Source organism: Lactuca sativa, chromosome 9 (assembly GCF_002870075.4).
Source record: "Lactuca sativa cultivar Salinas chromosome 9, Lsat_Salinas_v11, whole genome shotgun sequence".
NCBI lineage: Eukaryota > Viridiplantae > Streptophyta > Magnoliopsida > Asterales > Asteraceae > Lactuca > Lactuca sativa.
In genome coordinates, this window is record NC_056631.2 from 52,758,543 (window position 1) to 52,777,673 (window position 19,131).

The following is a 19,131-nucleotide window of genomic DNA, read 5'->3' on the forward strand; positions in this document are numbered from 1 at the left end:
AAGTCGAATCTTGTAGTTTAGTAGTTTTGACCAACTGTAAGCTTTAGTCGATTTCGTCAAGATTTTCACTCCATTATGGTCTTCATGAGTTGATGTAGGGGGAACCAAGGAGGGTGGTTTCAGGGGTAACACTTTTGAGAATCAAATTGACTGACTTTGTAAAATAATTCAAAATTTCAAGCGATAGTAATCAGATAGTGATCCCACAAATGATTTCACAATCTTGAATGTAATTCAACGCAATACTTATATGATTCAACTTGTTTTTCATACCTACAATCGTAGGATCATACTATTCTATTATAAGGATCGAGATTTTAACAATTTTATAGGTACAGTCAATTTGAGAAGACCAGCTGATAAACAAAAAATAAGTTTTTTAAACTTTTCCCAAGTCGTCATCGGATCCTAGTTTTTGATCAAAGGATATCTTGTTTCAAATGAAATGGTTCATTATTCAATGCCCTTGTATTGGATGGATGAATGGTTTCTAAACAAATATAAAATCTTATTACTTACTAGAACTTAAGTACGATCTCCTTCAACAAAAACTTTCCAAACTAAAATAAAATGTTAAAAGTAATAAACATGAATCACAATTTTCTTACAACCATTTCTCTTATTACAACCATATAGAATTCTTTCTTTCAAAACACTCATATAAAAAAACAAAAAAAAGAATTGCCACCTTAAGTTAAGGTCATAAACAGTTAATACAGAAGAAGCCGATAAACTAATTTTCAAGTAGTGCTAACATAGCACCACTAGAAAGAATTAAGTAAACACATCCCAAAATAAATTTAATTCTAGAATAAGGAAAAAAAACACATCTCTAAACTCAAATCCTCATACCTTCTCAAAGAGGCTGTGTATGGCGACCTATGGCCTTCCCACACACCCGCGCATTCTTTGGAATCAGAAATTCATCTCTAATCGACCCTGAATTTGTGTACACACGTAAGTAAAAATGTTCTCCGAGGTATTGTCTTGCCCAAAATTTCGTCCTCACGTTCCACATTCCCACGTATGTTATCAAGTCCAACATAAAGTATCGACCATGATTTTAGGTACACCTGGATTGTACTCCATGCAACTCCGTCTCGAAGGTTGTAACCTGCCCTGCTTGCTTGTGTCCATTCTTTTTTTTTTTTCATAAACAAAATTAGCATATTTCATATTTGACCTAATTCAGAACAAAAAAAAAAAGTCAACGACTTACCCGACAACAAAGAACTGATAGCCATCGATGTGATAACTTAGAACAATATCGAAAGGGTTTTCAAATACAATCTCAAAAAAAGCTCTGTAATAAGCTCTTATAACCAACATGTTTGTATAAATTTCGCCGCCAGTGGGTCTATCAAAGATGCTTCCGATGTGGAAAACACCTTCGATGTTGAAATAATCTGCGAGTTTGAGTCGGTGTCATTAGATGGTTTAAACGAGACACTGTTGATTCCATATCTTTGTTTTCCACCAACTTTTCAGCAGAGCTTTGAAGAACAATGGTGCGGCTGGTGTTTATCATTCTGTAGTGGTACGTGTGACATCCCCAAATACACGGCCAGAAAATACCGATTTGTTTATGCTTTATTTGAAAATCAAAGTATATTTTTAAAGAAATATAATGCGAAATTTGTTCCCAAAAAAAATATGAAAAAGAATTTATCAAAGCATTTCCGTAGAAATGTATTATATTAAAAACTTTGGGATATCATTGTTAATACAGATCAAAAGCATAACCATAAACAATATATGCATTATAATATCTATTTATTCTAGTAGCCTATAATCCCTTGATCTCTCATCAGATCATAACTCGGGTGCTCTCTTTCCACTACCTGTATATGAAAAACTGAGTGGGTCAGGCTTGGGAGCCTCGTGAGCACATAGGGTTTTCAACCCGCAATAAATAAGTTTATTAATTTCATCAACCAACAATAACCCAATTACCCATTCCCGTTATCCTCACTTTACGTCCCTAAAACACTTATCGTAAGGGATCTAGCCTAAGGATTCTCATCGGGATGGACACTATTGCTAAGGGGTTTCCTCATCAATAAATATCCGTAAGGCAACTATGAGGGGGATAGAGTACACCAGTGAACACATCGTTCACAAACACCTACAGGTTGCGGGCCTGCTAGCGTTCCACTTGACTGTCTAGAATAGTCCGTGGTTGTCATCTATACTTTGCTAGATGACTGGATCAACAACAACATCGAGGCCTCTCATCATTTTATTTCATCACACACCAACTATTTCATCTACCCATGTTTTACCCCAACATATTTGAAGATATAAAATACATATACAGTTTAAATCATTTACAACATGTATAATAGTGTTCGTCTAACATAGATAACAAGTATACAGACAATATGCACACCTAGCATGCAATTTACATAAAATACTTCATATCTATGCGTAAGATGAAAATAAATATGAACTCACTTTAGTAGCGGGAGTAGATAGAATCTAAAAACGGTCAACGGCTCGTGATCGTCGTGCTCGGGACGCGGAACGGCTTCAGAAAACGAGAGAGAGAAGGAAGATTTGGTGTAAGAAGTGAATGAGGTCGAACTTGCTATTTATAGGCTGATTTCGGCCCATTCACGTCGTGAGAACTCATTGCTCACGTCGTGAGCCATGGATGAATCACCTCGTAGCTTCGACATATGCGTTCTAGGCTTGAATAGTGTCTGTTTGACTCATCACGTCGTGAGAATTCATTACTCACGTCGTGAGCTTGAGTTATCGTTCCTGTAGACTTCTAGCTTCGAAATGTGACTTTTTGACTCCTCACGTCGTGAGTCCAGTCAATTTAGGGTTCCTGACACGTGTCATGCTCTTAGACAGCTATATCTTCGGAAGGTCATAACTTTTGCATACGAACTCCGTTTTTGACGTTCTTTATATCCACGCGTAGGTGGAGATGTAATCTACAACTTTCATTTAGACTCATAAGGACAAAAAGTAGTTTATCATAAACTAACTTTTTACGTTTCCCAATGTCGTGCCGGTTTTGACGCGAAACTTCGACATGTCATATCTTCTTCGTTATAACTCGGATTTCGGCGTTCTTTATATCTCCGGAATCCTTGTCCCGACCACTACAACTTTCTTCATAGATATTGGACCTATTTATTATTTTATTTTTGACGCTTATTTTTATTTTTAACTTATTATATCTTATAATTAAATATAAGGCACATAAAATCACATAAAATCACATAATATTCAAATAATTCCTATTTATTATTAAAATGTAGGTTATAAGTGTTGACCCTAATACACCATTAAATTAATGCTTATCCTAGAAACACGAGCGTTACAGTACGAGCCTTGGCGGTTGGGCCTGAGTCCGCTAGCGGTGAGGTTGGTTCTAATGGATCGGGCTTGGTTTAAGGACCATTCGACTTGGATTGTAAAATAATTCAAATTTATTCTTAATCCTTATGGATTAAATAATTATCTTCAATTAAACAATTAATAAAATAATTTAAATTTAATCTGAATCCTTAACCCCTAATTTTCGAAAATTAGGGTTAAGTTTATCAGGTTTGATTATTCAAAATTTAATAATTAAGGGAACAAGATAAACCTTAAAGGAACCCCTCATTTTTCAAAAATAGGGTTAAGGAGGCCAAGGTTTCAAGAAACACTAGCAAAGTCGAAAATGTCATAGGCTAGGGTTTATTTTCGATAAACCCTAATTCTTTGATCTATTATTTTATGCACAATCAACAGAAAACTATGACTTTGATACCACTGATGGGTTATCTAGGTTATAAAATTTTACATGTGGCGGAAAAACACTTAGACCCTTAAGTTCACATGCACCCTTGAAAGGATCTATGTTTTCTCTATTGATAGCAAGTAACTATGAATATCAAGAAACCCTAGGAGAGAGGCTATGTGATCAAAATTCATATAAAATTGGGGTTACATACCTTTTGATTATTATTGCAAATAAATAAAGTAGAATCATTCTTTAAAATCTTGAAAATCTAGCACCAAAGGAATGGATGCCTCTAATGGCTTGTACCCAAAACCCTAGTAGCAAGAAGACTTGAGGAGAGAGGAGGCTAGAGCAAAATTTCGGCTTTATGAAGGCAAGAAGGAGTGGATGAAAATAATAAGATCCAGGAAGGGGTTTATATATCCGAATGAAACTTGAGGCCAAAGCTAGGTTTTTAGGATAAGGCCCAGATCAATTAATATAATAATTAAGCTACCTTATTTCCTTATCCTAAGCCTTATGAACGAAAATTTTTGGTTATTCCTAGCCAAATTTCGTTCACCCCCATCCCATGAGGCTCTAGAGTTTTTCTGCTTTAACTTTCAATAAATAACTAAGCAGTCCCTCCACTTTTAATCAATTCAATTAATCCCAAAATTAATTCCAATTAATTTCTAATTAATTCCAAATTAATTATTATTATTTCTTATTAATATTAATCATATAATATATTAATAAAATATTTATTATAATTTATTAATCATATAATATATTAGAAATTCAGCTTCTTCCTCTAAAAATCATTTTATCCAAATACTAGTTTTGAAGGCAACCCAAAAAAGACTTTGCTTCTAATTACAAGAATATACCAATTTAGTTACTGGCTAGACACCTTAATCCAACATTATATACGTGCTGACCAACTGGGTCTTATTTGTTGTTACCCTGTTATGTGTTACTGTGTGTATTGAGACTTCAGGTAGTCTCCAGGGTTGATGATAACCCAGAGGGCGTGCTGTTTGCCCACTGAGACATCAAGTAGTCTCCAGGGTTTTCGATAACCTACAGGGCATGCTGTCTGCCCACTGAGACTCCGGGTAGTCTCCAAGATTGTTGATAACCCATATTTATTATTTCTGATGTGTTGCATGTGATATTTGGGGGAACTCACTAAGCTTTGAGCTTACGATAAATGATTTTAGGTTTCTTATATCAAAAGAGGGGCACGGCTCGATTGCATTGCATTTATGGGAGTTTTGTGCACATGATAACTTTTGAGGATACTTTGATAAATGCTTTGAGTTAAATTGTTTTATCTAAGATGTTCGTAGTTGTAAATTGAATAACCACTTAAATTTTTAATTGAAAATTTTGGGTTGAAATTTGGAGCGTTACACAAACTCTCCCATGATTGAGCATGTAATGGGAACTCGAGCCTCTACCTCTTCCTTTAAGCCTAAATCTTTCACTGCAACTAAATATCTCCTGCCACTTGACTCTTCTTAGATTGAACCCAAAACTTTCTTACATTCTACAAAGATACCTAATTGGAAACAAGCAATGGAGTTATAATTTGATGCCTTAATGTTTAATAGGATTTGGGAACTCGTTCCCAGACCTTCTGAACCTGATATTACGGGTTGTAAGTGGATTTTCAAGATTAAGAAGAAACCTGATGGTGTCGTTAAACGCTACAAAGCACGATTAGTTGCAAACGGATTTAGCCAAGAAAAAGGTGTTGATTATTTTGATGCATTCAGCCTAATTATCAAGCCTACAACAATCTGACTTGTTCTAAGTATTTTTGTCACTCATAGTTGACCTTCTCGTCAAGTGGGCATCAACAACGCCATCCTAAATAGTGATCTATGTGAAACTGTTTACATGGATCAACAACAAGGATTTATTGCTTATGATCTTTCCACACATGTTTGCAAGTTTAACAAGGCTCTTTATGGACTTAAACAAGCTCTAAGAGCTTGGTTTCAAAAGTTACAAAAGTCGTTGATTTAACAGGGATTCAAACCTTGCTTTTCAGATTCATCTTTCTTCATAGAACAACATGGTTCTGATGTTGTTTATGTCCTTATTAATTTTGATGATCTCATCGTTACAAGCTCTAATTTCTCAAACATCGATGAATTTTTCAAATACCTTAATTCTATATTCTCTTTGAAGGATCTAGGTGATCTTACTATTTTTAGGTATTGAAGTGCATCGCTCTTCGTCCTCTCTTTTGCTATCACAACAGAAGTATATTTTATATCTTCTTGAAAGAAGCAAAATGGTGGGAGCTAAACCTATATCCTCTCTAGTAGAACCCGGCTCCAGGTTGTGTGTGGGTGGTGATCCTTTCACTGATCCATACTTATACCGTAGCATTGGTTTTGGTTTATGTTATGTGATCATTACTCTCCCTGAAATTGTGTATATCGTAGCATTGGTGTTGCTTTATGATATGTGACCATTACTCGCCCTGAAATTGCGTATTTTGTCAGCCGGGTTTGTTAATTTATGCATAGCCCTTCTGAGCATCATTGGGCAGCAGTTAAACGCATCTTATGTTACCTTAAGGACACTATCAATGTTGGTTTGATCTTTCATCCATCTAAAGACCAGATTGGTTTGCTTTATTGATGCTAGTTGAGTATCTGATCCTGATGATTGCCTTTCTCAACATGGTTTCTCTATTTACTTTGGAGGAAATTTAGTCGGTTGGTCATCCCAAAAGCAAAATGCCAGCATAACTTATTTAGGTTCAACAACTTGTAAAAGAGATGACAAGTTTCGTGGATGGTCTACCTATCGTTCTTTGCGACAACCTGAATGCAACCTTTTTCACGGCTAATCCGTTCTTTCATCAATGCTCCAAGCACAATAAACTTGATTATCAATTTTTCTGTGAACAAGTTCAATCTAAAGAGTTAGTGGTTCCCTATGTTAAGTCGGTTGATCAAATTGTTGACATTTTACCAAGGTTGTTGGATCCTCTCGTTTCAAGAATTTGAGGCAGTAGTTGTTCTTCTGTAATCTGTCATGAGCTCGCAGGAGGGTATTATTATACTTTTACAATTCTATTTTCAAGATGAATATTTCTTGTCTGTATCTTTTATTGTGACTGATTTCATCAGTGATTGTAACCGGTTAATTTGCAATCACTATCATAGTTTCTATAATTAGCTTTCTTCTCCTTGTATATATATCCCTTGTAAATGAGATGTAAAAAAGACAACTTTTCTCCAACCTTATTAATTTATATTTATAGGGAGGAACCAAAGAAGGTAGTTTCTAGGGTTACACTTTTGAGAGTCAAATTGACTAATAGGATAAAGTAATTCAAAATTTCAAGCCACAGTAGGATCTGATCATTCCACGATCCCACAAATGATTTAATGATCTTGAATGTGATATTTGGATTCAACAGAAAATGTGATCCTTATATGATCTAGCTCATTTTTTTATGTCTATGATCATAAGATTGTATCCTAAGATCAGGATCGAGATTTTGACAATTTTATAGGAACAGTCAATTTGAGAAGACCAACGGATTAGTAAAGAATAAGGTTTTTAAACTTTTTCCAAGTCACCGTATCCTATCCTAGTTTGATCAAAGGATATCTTGTTCTGAATGAAATGGTTCATTATTCCATGCCCTTGTATAAGGGTATTGGATGGATGAATGGTTTCTAAGCAAATATAAAATCTTATTACTTGCTAGAACTTAAGTAGGATCACGTTGAAAAGAAACTTTCCAAACTAAAATAAAATGATAAGGTTATAAACATGAATCACAATTTTCTTGCAACCATTTCTCTTATTACAATAATATAGAATTCTTTCTTTCAACACACTCATATAAAAAAAACAAAAAAGAATTGCGACCTTGAGTTAAGGTCATAAACAGTTATACTAATACAGAAGAAGCCGATAAACTAATTTTTCAAGTAGTGCTAACATAGCACCACAAGAAAGAATTAAATAAACACAACCCAAAATAAATTTAATTCTAGAATAAGGAAAAAAAACACATCTCTAAACTCAAATCCTCATACCTTCTCAAAGAGGCCGTGTATGGCGACCCGTGGCCTTCCCACACACCCGCGCATTCTTTGGAATCGGAAATTCATCTCTAATCGACCCTGAATTTGTGTACACACGTAAGTAAAACTGTTCTCCGAGGTATTGTCTTGCCCAAAATTCCGTCCTCACATTCCACATTCCCACGTTGTCAAGTCCAACATAAAGCGCCGACCATGATTTTGGGTACACCTGGATCGTACTCCGTGCAACACCGTCTCGCAAGTTGTAACCCGCCCTGCTTGCTTGTGTCCATTCTCCTCCATCCATTCTGTTTTTTCATAAACAAAATTAGCATATTTCATATTTGACCTAATTCATAACAAAAAATAAAATAGTCAATGACTTACCCGACAACGAAGAACTGATAGCCATCGATGTGATAACTGAGAACGATATCGGAAGGGTTTTCAAATACAATCTCAACAAAAGCTCTGTAATCAGCTCCCATAACCGACGTGTCTGTATAAAGTCCGCCGCCAGTGGGTCTATCAGAGATGCTTCCGACACGGAAAACACCTCCGATGTTGAAATAATCCGCGAGTTTAAGCGGAGTGTCATCAGATGGTTTAAACGAGACACTGTTGATTCCATATCTTTGTTTTCCACCAACTTGTCCGGCGGAGCTTTGAAGAACAATGGTGCGGCTGGTGTTTATCATACCGTAGTGGTATGAGCCTTGTGGGTTGGGGCGGGGTCCGCTAGCGGTGAGATTGGTTCTGATGGATCGGGCTTGGTTTAAGGACCAGTCGACTTGGATTGTGGGCCCGCCAGGGATTGGGCCGGAGGGTTGTCCGGCGGAGTTGGCGTAGTGGAGGACGCCCGTGGTTGTAAGAATTGGGGTGGTGAAGCGGGAGGAGACGACAATGTAGTAGTCTTGACCGGGTTGATCTGCAGTGATGAGTACGGAATAGGATTGACCACAGTGGACGTCTAGGGAAGAGTAGGTTTGTTGGACTGTGTGTGTTCCTTCTACTTCTACTAATTTCATTTTGTGGTTTTGGATTCGGAAGTTGAGGGAGTTTTGTAGTCCCACATTTGAGATTCGTAATCTGTATGTTTTTCCTGTTTGCCATGATGACAACAACGTTAAAAACTTAAAATCATTAAAGATTAAGGTTTAAATGCTCAATGTTGATTGTTGAATTAACAAGTAGTAGTGATAATTACCTTGTTCGACAGCGAAAGAGGCGCCACCTGGGCCACGTCCGTTGATGAGAATGCCATCGGGGAATGGTATCTTGTGACCTCCGTCTAGAACTGTTTTCAAGGTCTGCAACAATTAAAATAAATTTGTTATGGATAATGTGAAATTAATATGGTATATTGGTAAGTTTTTAGCATCTAAGTATTCATTTAATATATTTACATGAAGAGGTTAACATCCTATTTGGCCAATGAAGTATCTCCTTTGTCGTCGAATAAAAAGTAAATGCATTTTATCATACTAAATTTTAACCAATTATGACATGGTATAGCAAATACAATAAGTTACAAAGTTTAAACATGCGTTAACTAATATTTTATTATATCTAATATTTATTTTTTATTATTTTGGCCCATATTTGAACTTTGTTACGACATTTGTCCAAACAAATTTTACGAATTTGTCTCAAACTTAGTTTGTCTTATAATTTTTTATAACCTTTTTTTTTTCAATTTCTACTTATGTTTTGTTATGTTTAGCGCATTTATTTAAGTATTTTAATAAATATTTTCATTTAAATTTCTACTTATGTTTTTTTTTTTCAAATTTAAACACCACAAAAAAGAAAGGATGTTTGTCATTAATTTTGGAAAACAGAAAACCAATTTAAAAAATTACAAACAACAGTTATAAATTTTAAAAAGATATGCCTTAAACAGATGCGTTGTGTTTTACAAATTTTTTATAAATATTTTTATTTTCCAACTATATTTAAACATGAAAAAACAAAAAGTTATAAAAAGTAACAGAAAATTTTTGGAGCAAATTGTAAATACCCCTAAAATAAATGATTCTTTATTTGTTATAGTAGGTCAAAAATATAATAATAATAACAATAATAATTTATGTTAAATATTGAGTCGGTGGAATGACAAACCAACCTACAAACGTCAAGGCAGAAAAATGACAAAACTATGAAAATGTGTGGGTCTAGGCTGGAGTTTGGCAATCAGCTAAATTTGCACATGGCTCATGTGAGGTTCCACTTACTCGAACCAACATAGTGGCAACTTAATAGTATCAACTTCATATATATTGCTATCGACAATAAACACCCCATGTGAATTATAATACAATGCAAAAGCGACAACTATAACTCACCACTTTCTTACTCCTACCTAAAAAACATTTATTGAGATAAAAGCACTATCCATAAAACATTAAAACACATCACCTTTTTATATGTAATAAATAGCACGTTGAGTTGAGTATAAATAAACAAAAGTTTGTTCGAAATGGAAATAGATGTAGTAATAACTAGTTATAATATTGATGGGATTGCATTTAGTGCAATAATTTTCAGATCTTGCTGTGAACCAACTGTCTAGAAGAAACTTTGGTGGGGATCTAATTGATTTGTTATCTATTTGAGGTAGTGGGACCCAAAATTTGTCTTTTAGGCTACAACAAGGTTGCTATATATCAAAAGTGAAGGGAGTCCAGCTGTATACAAGACTGTAGTAGGCCAGTCTTATTAAACCGAAAATAGTAACCATGGTTACCGACGATCGACCTACTCTTCATATTTCATAACTTCATACCGGTTATTATTTTATTTTATTTTATTTTATATTTATTTACACGTCAATAAATTTTATGTCCACTTAAATTATGTCACATGTTAATAAATTTGCTATTTTCAACGTTTAAATGTTCGATGATTACAAAATATACCAAAAGTGATATGTGGTCCAATTGATAATGATATTTTAACAATTTGGCATAAACTTTTAAAATATTCCGGAAAAAAATCATTTTTTGCAAAATACGTAATATAATCATATATTGTTATGTAGCTTTATGTCAGTAGAAATAATTTATGTAATTTTATAGAACCCCAAACATCGAAAATGATTTTTTTTAAAACCCGAAACGAAGTGAAAAGAAAATTAGTAGAAAATATTTGTATGGAGATTTTTTTAGTAACGCGTGAAATTACCCTTCCCCCAAGTAACAGCGAGTTACGCAGTCTACAGAAGTTGACCAAAGAACCAAACCAAACCATAGTTAATGCAGACCAAACCAAACCAAACCTTAGTTAATGCAAAAACAGGACCATTGCCAATTAATAAATAAAATAAATACGATGGGGGCTAGGGTTTTGACTTTTTATAAGCGAAACAACTTTTCAAATCAAACACTTTTCATAATCGCAAAAAAGATAAGATTTTAATTAAATGAAAAGGATTAGTATTTAGGTATTTACTTACAGTGTGGTTAGCTTTGTACCAATCTCCGATAAGAACTGTATAATCTCCGGCCGGTTCATCAAAAGGAACCGGAATTCTAGGCCGGCTTAAAATCCGGATACCTCCAAAACCGCCGGCAGCTTTGTGAAATGCTAAAGAAGGAAAATAGTAAAAACTTCCAATTTGATCCTTCACTTGAAGGATATATGTGAAGTTTTTACCCGGTGGAATTGGACACGTGGTGCCAAATACCCCATCTTCATAAGAATTCCTTCTTTGTTGAACTCCATTCCTACAAAATCAGTTATTTTGTTTTTCAATAAAATAAAATGGAAAAAGAAACACCTAAAATAATTAAGTACAAAAAAGAGGAAGCATATTGACATATTCTAATGAGAATTTAATTGTAGTATTTTTTTTTTTACCGAATGACGAAAAAGTCACGGAATACGAATTTGTTAGTTTCACGTGCGATTGCAATTGCAAACACGGGAGCACCGAATCTGACCTGTTTCAAGTACTGTTTTGAATTTTTGATGATTTGTGTTTTAAAAGAAAAAAACAAATTAAAGAAAATAGTACAAATGACTATCTTAAAATGTGAGCCAATTTATAATGTTTCCTTTTTGTGGACCCAATATGATTTTATGAGGCTGTGTCGAAAGGATCTAATTGGCAGGCATTATTTGAATTATTTGAAAATTTAATTTTTTTGGTGTACTTGAATTATATAGCAAAAATAACTAGAGATTGACCAAAAATAAACCTTCAAACTTTGTCTGTGGAAAGATAATCATAGAGTAGATTGGATTTTAACTAAATCCATTAAAGAAGGGTCAAAAGTTGGAATACACACGTACACTTATGATAAATCATATGGTTCAATAATAGATTTGAATTAACGTAACACTAATGGTGATAAATATAGCAATCATAATCTACCAAATCTTTGAAAACAATATGCAAAGTTGTTGTATATGGAAACAGATATTTAATAAATATAATATAGGAAATGAATAAAAACAAATTGTGGTATTTTTTATGGTATTGATTAGATTACCACCAGATCATGTCTATTGATAAAAATAATCAAAAAAGTTAGAAATTCTTGAGAATAATTTAACTTTTAAAAACAGAATATTTGCATGTTTTTCTGAACTCGGATTTTGTAAGAGAATGTGCAATGGAGTTTTTTAGCATATTTATTCAAATTATAATCAACACTTTTGAATACTAAATCCTTAATTTTGTAAGAGAATATGCAATGGAGCTTTTTAGCATATTTATTCAAATTCGAATTGCTACAGTTAAAAGCACACTGTTTATGCTCCATAAAATTAAAAAAGGAATTAATTACCATGAGACAAGAAAAGGCTCAGTTAAGCTGTTGAAGACATTGATAATGAGATTGTCATTTGTAACAGAGTGAATATCAGGTCCAGGAAACTGTCCATTGATCAAAATCCCCTGCACTCACACACAACAGAAACACAGTTAGAAAATCAACCGCCATTGATTTGATGATTGATGAGTTCTAGTTTAGATCTAACGACAAACAATTTGAAATCAGGCAAATCTAACTTCGAGATCCGCTTCATAACGCAATGATCGATGAATTAGAACACGAAAAACGTAAGTAAATCGACAATGAGATGATTGATGAACCTGTTGACGGACTCCGAGAGGATAAATATCGCCGTACGTAACATTCCAGTTGAAGAACCTGTACGGATCTTCGGCGCCGGCGATGGCGAGGAGAGCAGCTCCGACGGCAATGCAAAGCGCGAAGCTTCGCGGCATGATTCTGATCGGTGGGAAAGATGGAGGGGAGGAGAGGGAGTAAAGTGTAGGGAGATGGGGAGAGGGTAGGAAAATTTAAAGTGCGGTACAGATAGAGAGAGAGGATGAGTTGTGTCTGCCGACTGATGGAAGGGGTTTTGAGAGGGAAAAATATTAGATTAAAAAAATGATTTCACAAATGCAAATGCATGTGGTCGCTATTGTTTTTCTTTTTTTTTTTCGGTGGAAATTATTGATTGTTTGTTAAGAATATTAAGGAATAGTTTTAAATATATTAATGTGATTATATTTTTTATATTAGATTTTATGTTTTAATTTAATTGATACTGTTTTACTGTTTTGTTAAACTGTAATTCTTAATTTCATTGGATTATGGAATAAGAAAGAGGGTTACCGTAGTTTTTTATAAATTAATTTTTTAAAATGTATTAAAGTTGTCAACTAAATTTTAAAGACAAAATTGCAAAAATGTCCCTGTTGTATGCATTTTTTAGGTTTTTAGTCCAAACCCCAACTTTTTTGGGTTGATGGTCCTTTTGAGCTACTTTGCTTGCAGTTTTGGTCCCTGTCCAAACTAAAAAGACTATTATACCTTTAATGAATTTATTTTTCATTTTTCTTTCACTTTTTAATATTATTATTAAATATAAAAGTGGGTCCATTTATCCTCTCTCTCTCTCTCTCTCTCTCTCTCTCTCTCTCTCTCTCTCTCTCTCTCTCTCTCTCTCTCTCTCCCCTACAAATCATCTGCAGAACCCATCTTCATCTTCCTCACACTTCTTCATCCAAAACTACTCTTGTCAAAAATGAAATCAGAATACCCGTAACTGAAACTTCAGATGAAGAAAAAACCGTACATAAATAAATTTTGGGTTTTCTTTCTCGCTTTACAATATATCAAAAGACCATCCTCTTCATGTTGGAGCTTGAAAGCCGTTGGAACTCACCTCCAGCTCCTTTTATATTTACTAAAATCCATATTTTCCTCCTATTATCTCTGCTAAAATCATAAATTTTAACAACACCTACCTACCGTATTTTTGGTTTGATGTCTCACAAAATAGAGAACATAAATACTGGGTTGATTCTTGGATCTATGCAATCGGATTCCCCCAATCAAAGACTTTAACCCATATGAATAAGGTCTTATAAATCCACTTTGCTGGCCACCAAGGTGGTCTCCGTTTCATTCACTGACATGGGTAACGGTGGTAGTCTTCGCATCAAACTCTTTTCCTGGGTTATCTTCGCATCAAACTCACTTACACATATATACTTGAATCATACGTTTTAGGTGTAACTAGCCAAAATCAAAATCAAATAGCACCCTCCTGGGTTGTCTTTTAGGAAGAATTTCATTTCCAGGGTCAGATTGTGTGTGGGGGTCTGGTGGTGTGAGGAGGTTGTGAATACGATGAATGGGTAAGTGAAGTAGAGGGTTCGATGGTGTGGGTGGATTTAAATCCACAGTGTTCAATCTTCGACAAGGTAAGATGCTTCTCTAGTCAACCAATTTTTAGTTCTCCTGTCACATAGAGAGAGAATCATTGGAAGACTCTAAGCAATCATGGGTTATTAGCAACCATGGGGATTTCCAGCAATCCCAGTGGGCTAACAGCACGCCCCATGGATTAAAAATAGGTTTCAGGGGTTATCAGCAACCCTGGGGATTTCCAGTAATCCCAAAATTAACAGTTTTTCAATTTAATTCACATATAACATAAATCATGAGTTAAGAACAATGTGGTCACAGACATAAATACCACACATGTAACTGTAGTGAGAATACTCGCCTCACGAATATCAGCTAGAGAGACAACAACTCTCACACACAGGGTAGACCGGAGCAACAAGACACCTAACAACAGTAAAGAAATGCCCTCTCAATATACACCCTTAAACCCTAGTTTGACCCAAAAGTCAAGCATTGTCAAAAGTCAACCAGGGTTAACCTCAGTCAATTATCACTTTATGACCACCCATAGGTCACATCGTGATGGGACCAGGAGAAAACTCCTCCTCACAACGTGACATAGCATCTGTCACATTGTGAGATCTGTTATGGAAAGTTTTTAGCATTAAGCTCTTAATCCCTTAAGCTAATACTTCAGACCTTTTAGAAGGTCTTCCCCAACCCAAAGGACCATAAAAATTGAAGCTTTTCAGTCATGCATGTCCAATACATGACTTCAACACTAACTATGTCAATAAGGAAAAAATGAACCAAAACTTATGCTTGGAGTCTAAAACCACCACCAAACCTCATATCCGAAACCTATACTAAATAAGAGGCATCAATGATCCATAAAGTTTCTAACTTTATGGATCCCATGCATGCTATCCAACCCAACTATGAAGATAAGTGAATAAAACTTAGATCTAGCATGCTTAATATAGAAATGTAAGAGTTTTAGGACTTACAAAGTTCTAGAAGAAATGAAAGGCGGGTGGAAGCAACTTGCTTTCCAAAAAGATGCACCCAAGGAGTCTTCTTCTTCTTCAAGGAGCCAAAAATCACCAAATGAGGTCTTCAAGGTCACAAAGGAGGCTAACTTTGATTTGGGAAGGAGGAAGGTGATGGATGTTGAGGGTGTGCAAACCTTAGCCCCTCACTTCCTTTAAATAGGGCACAAATCACGGGATTAGGGTAAACCCGTCCTCACGTTGTAACCACCTCTGAATCATGTCGTGACCCACAAATATGGACACGCGTTTCAAGTCAATGGTCACGTTGTGAGGCCCCATTCCTCTCCTTGTGACCAACTAATAATTGGGTTTTTACATTCTTTAATTGAATCAAAACATTAAAAGATCGAATACATTTATTGGATGTTATAGTGCTTATGTTAATCGTCAGTCCTAAAATTCCCAAAAATTGATTTGTTTCTTCTTGATGCCATTGATTTGAGATATCATGTAACGCCTCAATTTTCAAGACAATTTTTTTCATTTTTAATTCTCTAAATATTACTCATAAATTTAAGTCATCACATAAATTGTAAGTTATTATCAAAACAATATCAAAGTATCCCAAAATCCTTAAATCCTCATAAGTCGGAGAATGTGTACAGTCACGCCTCCGCCTTCTCGGAATCTATAGAAGTACCTGAAACACATTTAAATCAACAGTTGTAAGCACGAAGCTTAGTGAGTTCCCTAAATACCACATACAACACAACGCAAATAGACAGTTATGGGTTATCAGCAACCCTGGGGACTATCAGCAGTCCCAGTGGCTAACAACACACCATGTGGGTTATCAACAACCCTGGAGTCTTTTAGCAGTCTAAATCACACATAATCAGCATAATACAATAATAACAGCTAGACCCAGCTGGTCATCACAGATACAACTATTCTACCACACAGGCACACACAAACATGCAAGAGTCACAAAGATAGCTAGCATCCTACATACATAATTTAGTGAGCCGACATTAGTGCCTTAGACTCACGAACACCGGGAGAAGACTCACCTCAACCGCTACGCAAGTAATCCTACACAAAATTTGTTGCTGCGAAATGGCTCCAGAACTATGCCAAACAACCCAACACCATAATCAATAACTAAAAAAGACTAAGCCCTAACACTAGGCCCAAAGATGGACCCAACTAACCAGGACCACTAATGACCCAAACCCATTAGGCCCACCAAGACCCAAGCCCTTTGGGCCCACTAAGGCCCATAAATTGGTCCAATCCTTAATGTAAGTCCTCAGTTTATCAAAGGCCCAAATGGCACCAACCCAGACAAAACCCAAGGCCCAAAGTCCAAACGACGAACAAGTCTGAAAGCCCACTGACCATCATTACGTTGGGTGTAATCCTGGTACACCCTGCGTACCAGGTTGCTCGGCTAAAAACAGGGAGTTGCATGCGTACGCTCAACGTACCCATTTTTATGCTCGACGTATGTGCCAAAAAATGTCCATTAAGCACTTAATGCTTAAGACCAGAAGCCCACAACACAGGTCCAACTCTTAATGAACGTCTAGAACCATAATGTCACGGACTTAGTGACTTTGCATGCCCCAAGAGCACCCAATCTCAAGAAATGACACTCTACTTCCACTAAATGAACATTAACTCATGCATCAAAGGATTATACTCATCAATATCCAAACTTTAAGACTCCATAACCCCAACAAGTACCAAATACGAAGCTCAAAGTTTCTAAAGTAACTTCTACTCACAATAACCACCACAAAGGGACCAAAACCATAACCAAAAACCACCTACCTAGATCTACATGAAAAAGTTGCCAAGTTTGAGACTTTATACCTCCATCAGCTTGTAAAGTTGATGAAGGTTCTGGATCTAGAAGCTTTACTCCAACCATAGCTTGATCACCAAAATCCTTCTTCTTCAAGGGCCAAACATAGCAAGTCATAACCCAACTAGATCCACATGAAAAAGCCACCAAGATTCAAACTTTATACTTTCTGAAGCTAGATGAATGTGATTAGGGCTTGGATCCATAAGCTCCAAGCCAAGCAATGATTCCTCAAGAAACTCCTTCTTCCACAATAAGCACCAAAAACCCACTAAATCACCAAAAAACCTCATGAATAACTCAAATGGAGGCTAAAGGTCGATTTCTAGGGTTTAGAGGGATGGGGGCTGAAGATATTAGGGTTAGGTTATGAGATAAGGATCTTAAATAGGGTCCAAGACCCTAAAATAGGGTTTGGGTCTGATTGGAGTACGCCCAACGTACATATGGTACACCCAACACACTCCAAAGAGTACTCGTGATCTTCCTGGTTAGTACGCCCAACGTACGCCAAGGTACGCCCCACGTACTCCTCTTTGCACTAGTACGCCCCGCGTAACCTTTATGTACGCCCGCGTACCCGGTTGAACCCTAAAACCATGAAACTTCTGGAAGTCATAACATATTCATTATAAATCCATTTTCAACAATCGTTATATCCACGAAAAGGTAATGAGAAGCCCTACACTTCTATCAACTTTGTCTCTCCTTAATCCTACTCGAACTCAGATCCAAAATTCATGAAAGGCCCAAACCAACGCCTTTAACAATACCTTTGGGCTCTAAAGCACAAACCGAACTCTTAGGTCCCCTTGAGACCTAAAGACTAGATCTTGGTTATTTAGACCATCTTAATGGATAACGTTGGAAACTTTATCCATTACGGAGCCATTAGGAACCAGATCTGAGCTTTGAGTGAAAGGTCTTAATGAAATAAGCTCTTAATGTGAGTATTAGAACATGAGACAGTACACCATGCGTAATTCAGGCTACAACCCGTATAGCCTAATTGAGGCCTGTGTTCTGGCTTGAAGCTCTACGCCCAACATAGAGCTAGAGTCTACAGCGAGTAGGTCAACAAAGGGTTGACCATTGACTTTTTGACTAGTTGACTCTTGGTCAACTGTGAGGGGTTAAATACTTGGAAGGGGAAAAATGTTCTTTTGCCCAAATAAGGGTTAGCCTTGTTATTTTGTGACCTGTTAAGTTAGAAAATTACCTTAATTGTTAATTTAGTTTCTTTTGGTTATGTATAGAGTGAGGAGCTTTTGATAGCAGCAGCTCGAGTGTGTGTTTTACCCGACTATCGTCTGAGGCGAGTCTTCTCACTATACTTGTGAGTTGAAGGCACCAATGTCAGCCCACTAGATTGTATTATGTAGAATGCTAGCTGTCTTTGTACTCTTTCATGTATGATTGGGTTAAAAGAAACCCCAAGGCTGGGAGCATTATTGTATGTTGGGTTGGAATATACCTCAGGACTAGGCCTAATGATATGTATGATATGTGGTATTTTAGGAAACTCACTAAGCTTTGTGATTACGGTTTATGTTTAAAATGTTTTTAGGTACTTCTGGTTTCAAAAGGAAGGGTCTAGCTTGATCGCACTGTATTCCCTGGAGATTTATTCCGCACTGAATATTTGCGAATTGCTCTGATGTTTTGAGAACACTATTATTCTGATCGTCTATGAGATAATGAATGAATGGTTTTGAATTATTTAAAAATGAAAATTTTACTCGGTATTTTGGGTCTTTACATCACTTGAGGTTTTCTATATTAAATATGAAAATTTTTTGTTGAAAAATTGGGTTGTTACATGCACACACAAATCGATGGTTGG

General features: G+C 35.9%; 1 protein-coding gene and 1 pseudogene across 1 annotated transcript; both read right to left on the reverse strand.

Annotated features, from left to right (window-relative positions):
• Window positions 1-676: 676 nt before the first annotated feature.
• LOC111921302 (L-ascorbate oxidase homolog) lies at window positions 677-5,796 on the reverse strand (annotated as a pseudogene).
• A 1,740-nt stretch (window positions 5,797-7,536) lies between these two features.
• LOC111921215 (L-ascorbate oxidase homolog) lies at window positions 7,537-13,203 on the reverse strand. The gene is made up of 6 exons (XM_023916784.3): window positions 12,881-13,203; window positions 12,573-12,682; window positions 11,237-11,507; window positions 8,990-9,092; window positions 8,170-8,884; window positions 7,537-8,090 (listed from the first exon to the last, which is right to left on the reverse strand). The coding sequence occupies exons 1-6, from the start codon at window positions 13,013-13,015 to the stop codon at window positions 7,799-7,801; spliced, it is 1,626 nt and encodes a 541-aa protein (XP_023772552.1). The 5' UTR covers window positions 13,016-13,203; the 3' UTR covers window positions 7,537-7,798.
• Between the last annotated feature and the right edge of the window lie 5,928 nt (window positions 13,204-19,131).